The 5597-nt window shown below is 37.8% G+C and overlaps 1 protein-coding gene across 1 annotated transcript in view; it reads right to left on the reverse strand.

The window, feature by feature from the left end:
* Positions 1 to 441: 441 nt before the first annotated feature.
* LOC106880245 (dynein intermediate chain 3, ciliary) overlaps positions 442 to 5597 on the reverse strand; it is a 61195-nt gene continuing 56039 nt past the window's right edge. The window contains exons 14-16 of the mRNA XM_052967807.1: positions 3956 to 4012; positions 1505 to 1581; positions 442 to 678 (exon numbers count right to left, since the gene is read on the reverse strand). Coding sequence (XP_052823767.1) covers positions 1563 to 1581; positions 3956 to 4012 — 76 coding nt within the window. The 3' untranslated portion in view covers positions 442 to 678; positions 1505 to 1562. The remainder of the gene's footprint in view (positions 679 to 1504; positions 1582 to 3955; positions 4013 to 5597) is intronic.

The raw sequence follows: 5597 nt of genomic DNA on the forward strand, positions 1-5597 counted from the left end.
TGTGTGTGTGTGTATATATATATATATATATATATATATATATATACATACATACACACAAGTGTTTGTATGATACTTGTCTGTGAATATAGGATTGCTTCTATGTATTTATGAGTAGATATCTGTATGTGTGTGTGATGAGTGTATAAATGTATGAGAACACTGTATACATGGATCGATATGACGGAAATTCTAGAGGAAACTGTGGTGTTTATATAAAATGTATGCATATGTATGTATGTATGTATGTATGTATGTATGTTTATATCAAAACGTGTATGCATATATGTGTGCATGTGTGTTTACATGATTGCATGTGAGTGTGTTTGTGTGTGGTAATATTACAACATACGCATCCATGTGTGTGTATGTATGTGTGTGTGTGCGTGTGTGTGTATGTCTGTGTGTCTGTGTCTGTGTACACATACATCTACATATATGTTTTATGAACGCAAATTCTTCTCTAGAATTTTCATCCTGTCAAGCAATGTACACAGTATTCGTAAAGGTTAAAACAAGTCTCCATCATGAAAAAAAAAGGAAACATTTCTTGATGGCTTAAAGAATTTTCCAGTATATAAAAATAAACAAAGCAAACAAAACAATATAATGTTGATCAGCAAACAGCTTTTGGTGCGAAGAATGCAAAATGGCAGTTCTATGGTCTGTTCATCAATCCTGCAAAATGTAAAAAAACTGTCATCATTAAACTAACATGGTGTCTTTCAAAATAAGTAAGGAAAACCAACAGACTATGTTTGCAGTTACCTCTAGTGCACACAATTTCTGAAACTGTATGCCTGATCACTTAAAAATCACCAGGCATATCAGGACATCCACAATACCAAACCACCAAGTTTTGTCTTACAACATGTTAAACTACTGACAAGCATTTCAACCAGCCATGGCCAAAGTGTGGCCCTAGTGACTTTCTGAGTGGCACACCAATGGAAAATGAACTTGAATTTTTTTTTAGTAGTGTAACCCATCAGATGATGATGTTTCATGTCTCATGCAGCCTGCTTGTTGAAAAATTTTGCTCATGCCTGATCTAAATACATTATTAATAATATCAGAATGCTAACACAACCACAAGACTAAAATAATTACATGTTGAAATCATCCGCAAACACCTAAACACATCAATATTATGCCATAACATTACTACAACATCAAGACAAAGCTCCAGTAAAATGTCAGTCACACAAAAAAGGATAAAGTTCCAGCACAAATCATATAGACCCATGGGGATAGTTTCCTAGATTCTCTGGAATATATATTTCCCACTGGATGGGATGTTAGTTCATCACAGGAATACTCATTTTTGCTGAGTTGACTGGAGCAATCTGAAATAAAGTGCTTTGCTCAAGAACACAACACATCTCCCAGATCAGGAATCAAAACCACAATCTTACAATCATGAGTCCAACACCCCTAACCACTAAGCCACACACCCCACTCGGTCATACAACTGAGAACATAATCATGATACAATAATACAAACCAGAAATTTGCTGCTCATCTGAAATTTCTTCAGCACCCATGTCAGTTTCACTTAATTACTATTTCTGGTCAGCTTCCCTTCAACAATAAATAGCAGAATGACATAAAGAGCATATACAGATGTATCACATACAGAAATAATGTTTGTCGATCTAACTGACAGTTCCTTTGTCTACCAACTTCCACAGCCTAAGCATTAGTCAATCAGAGGCCATAACAGAAGATTTAGTGCTTTAGAATCAAACCTGCTACTACATGGCAAGTACCATCATTATCATCATCCCACTTTTCTAAGCTTGCATGAGTTGGATGAAACTTGCTGAGGCAGATTTTCTAGTTGGGCACCCTTCCTCTTACCATCTATCACCTGTTCCCAAGTAAAATAACATTTCCCGATGTCCAGTTAAAAGGATTCCTTAAGAATTGAGGGACATCAGGGTGTAGAATGCCACCAATTGGCTGGATAAAGTCACACAGAGCAAACAGCAAAATAGTCCATCAACATAGACACCAATTATACAAACTGGATGCTGCTGTGTAGTAATTCTCGATTCCAGTTATTTACCAACAATAGGGGAACTCTTGGTTTGGCACAAGTATAATAAATAATCCTTTCAGCTATAGGCACAAGACTTGAAATTTGGGGTAGAGACTAGCCAGTTACAGTAACTCCAGTGAGTAACTAGCACTTATTTATCAACTTTGAAAAGATGACCGGCAAATCAACCTCAGCGGAATTTGAACTCAGAATGTAAAGATAGATAAAATTCTGCTAAGCATTCTACCCAGGATTCTAACAATTCTGCCAGTTCTTCACTGAAGTATAATTGGCCCTGTTAAGAATACCTCTGATGCGTCAAGTGATATGATATGCCCAAGAAGACCTGTTGAGTCAAGTAAAACCAATATCGTAGCTGTGGCCAGTGCCCTCTGACTGGTTCCCGTGCTGGTGGCACATAAAAACCACCATCCAAACATGGTCAATTCCAGGTCTGACTGACTGGCTCCCATGCCAGTAGCACATAAAAAGCACCAGCTGACTGTGGCAAATGCCAGTACCCACTGACTGGCTCTTGTGCTGGTGGCACGTAAAAAGCACCATCCAAATGTGATCGATGCCAGGCCCACTTGACTGGCTCCTGTGCCAGTGGCTCGTAAAAAACACCCACTACACTCTCGGAGTGGTTGGTGTCAGGAAGGGCATCCAACTGTAGAAACATTGCCAGATCAGATTGGAGCCTGGTGCAGCTGCTGGCTCTCCAGACCTCAGTCAAACTGTCCAACCCATGCCAGCATGGAAAATGGACGTTAAACAATGATGATGATGATGTAATCTATTATGACTACATTAAATAAAGATTTCTAGTGAAACAATTGTTGCAAATTTAAACATCTATTATTTATTATGTTTATAATAAACGTATATAATTAGTTGTCAAAACTTGCTTAATCCCACAGGTACAGACGGTTATTTGATAGACACAAATTAAGGGTTTCATGCAGCTGTGAGTCTAGCGTAAAAAAGATTTTAGTGGCTGCCCCTAAACCCAGCTTAGAGGCAAGAAGCTCGTATAGGGTTAACAGTGAGTGCCCTGTAGGTGGTCAGTGCAACTCCATGGCTGTGCTCTATGAAGCAAAGGTGGTGTATGGCTGTAACAGCAGCAATGACAGCAGCAGCACCAACAATTTAAGGACACATACACAGAAATACACAGCTGGAGCAATGGAGAGCCATTTTAAACTGCAACTGAATAACCATAGGTCCTCTTTTAGAATCCCAGAGAGGTGGAAGGTTACATCTTTGCCAACTGCATATGGTGTTTAAAAGAAGGAATGCCATACAGAATTAAATGGAAGCTCCTGCAACAGCCAGGACTATACTTCAATGGGAATTGCTGATGCAAACTTTGCAAGGCCAAGAGGGTAAGTATCCTAAAATGTTTTATTGATCCAGTTTTTGAATTCAAAAAGTGAAATGTCTAGTCAGTGCCCTCATGATAAAAAATTTATGTTAGAAATGCGGGCCTCCCTGCCTGCTGACTAGTGAACTGAAACCGTACATAAATTGTCGCTTTTCAGACACAACTGGAACCATTCAAAGGAAGATAACTTTGTCTTTCCCAGAAAGGGTTTTCACCAAGAAGAATTTCATTTCAGAGGTCTTTTCTCACCATCAAGCTTATTAAGACTGTATTCTTACCTCCATTACTAAAGAGGTTATGTGGTAAGAGCAATAAAAAATGTGAAACCAACTGATAACTTTCTGACCAACCATGGCTACCGAATAAGTGTCACATATTTTTACAGATAAATTCCTCTATTTACATAATATCAAGGTCTCTTTCTTTTGTTGTCCTTCCTATCAATATATATATATATATATATATAGATCAGTCACTCAGCTGTAATCATATTAAAATCAATCATAACTGCAATACAAACAGAAACTTACTTTATATCTTCAGCTCCTGCTTCACTTTTAGATGCTTCCTTTTCCTTGTCATCTTCCCTTTAAGAATAGAAAGCAGATAATAATAAGTTGTGGAGCTATTTAAGGCATAAAGTAATGATGCTGTCTAACAAGCTCACCTACAAGATATAAATATAACAGAAATGTTACCATAGTAATGGATAAGTAAGAACTAGTAAATAATGGTCACTAAAGGAATGAATAATGCAGAATGAGAAGAAAGTGAGTGAGATTACTGAGTCCTTCCTAAGCAATAATACAGACTGTGTGAGAGAGAGAGAGATACATAGACAGATAGGCAGACAGACAGGCAGTAGATAGAAAGATAGACAGACAGATAGATAGATAGATAGATAGATAGATAGATAGATAGACAGATAGACAGGTGGTAGATAGATAGATAGATAGATAGATAGACAAAGAGATAGATAGATAAACAGAGAGGCATACAAACAGGCAGATGGACAGATAAATGATGAACACATGGATGGATAGATGCATGGATAGAGACAGACACAGTACTATTAATATATAAGGATGGAGCAATTTGACAAGAAACGTTCATTACAGATGAATAAATTTCATAGTTAGACAATACTATTACAGATATCCCATATACTGTTAAAGATATCCCATACGGAGATATGGGAGAAGACAAACTGCCCGCTGATATTCAGTGGTATATCATTAAGGATGCAATCTTTGTTTTCAATTCTGGCTTAGGGCCAACGATTTCAGTGGGAGGTGTTGAGTCGATTACATCGACCCCAGTGCTCAGCTGGTACTTATTTTATCGACCCTAAAAGAATGACAGGCAAAGTTGACCCTGATGGAATTTGGACATGAATGTAAAGGCACAAAGCATTTTGCCTGGCATGTTAATGATGCTGTCAGCTCAATGCCTTATAATCTTGAACAATTATTGTGAATATAAATAAATAATCTGTCGGATTAGAGATGGCTCAGTAGCAAGTTATGATAAATTAACTATAGTAACATAAGTATGATGGTGACTTAAATTGATGGTTTAATTTTATAATAATATAATTTTTATAACTCAGTGATTCTGGGAAAGTGTTGAGTTGAATTCATCAACTCCAGTGCTCAACTGGTACTTATTTTATTGACCCTGAAAGGGTCAAGTTATACTCTTTTACTCTTTACTCTTTTACTCTTTACTCTCTTACTCTTTTACTTGTTTCAGTCATTTGACTGCGGCCATGCTGGGGCATCGCCTTTTTAGTCGAGCAAATCGACCCCAGGACTTATTCTTTGTAAGCCTAGTACTTATTCTATCGGTTTCTTTTTGCCAAACCGCTAAGTTACGGGGATGTAAACACACCAGCCTCGGTTATCAAGCGAAGTTGGGGGGACAAACACAGGCACACAAACATATACACACAAATATATATATATACATATATACAACGGGCTTCTTTCAGTTTCCGTCTACCAAATCCACTCACAAGGCTTTGGTCAGCCCGAGGCTATAGTAGAAGACACTTGCCCAAGGTGCCACACAGTGGGACTGAACCCAGAACCATGTGGTTGGTAAGCAAGCTACTTACCATACAGCCACTCCTGCGCCTATAAATTAACTATAGTAACATAACTATAACGGTGA

The sequence above is a fragment of the Octopus bimaculoides genome, chromosome 5, assembly GCF_001194135.2.
Source record: "Octopus bimaculoides isolate UCB-OBI-ISO-001 chromosome 5, ASM119413v2, whole genome shotgun sequence".
Lineage (NCBI taxonomy): Eukaryota > Metazoa > Mollusca > Cephalopoda > Octopoda > Octopodidae > Octopus > Octopus bimaculoides.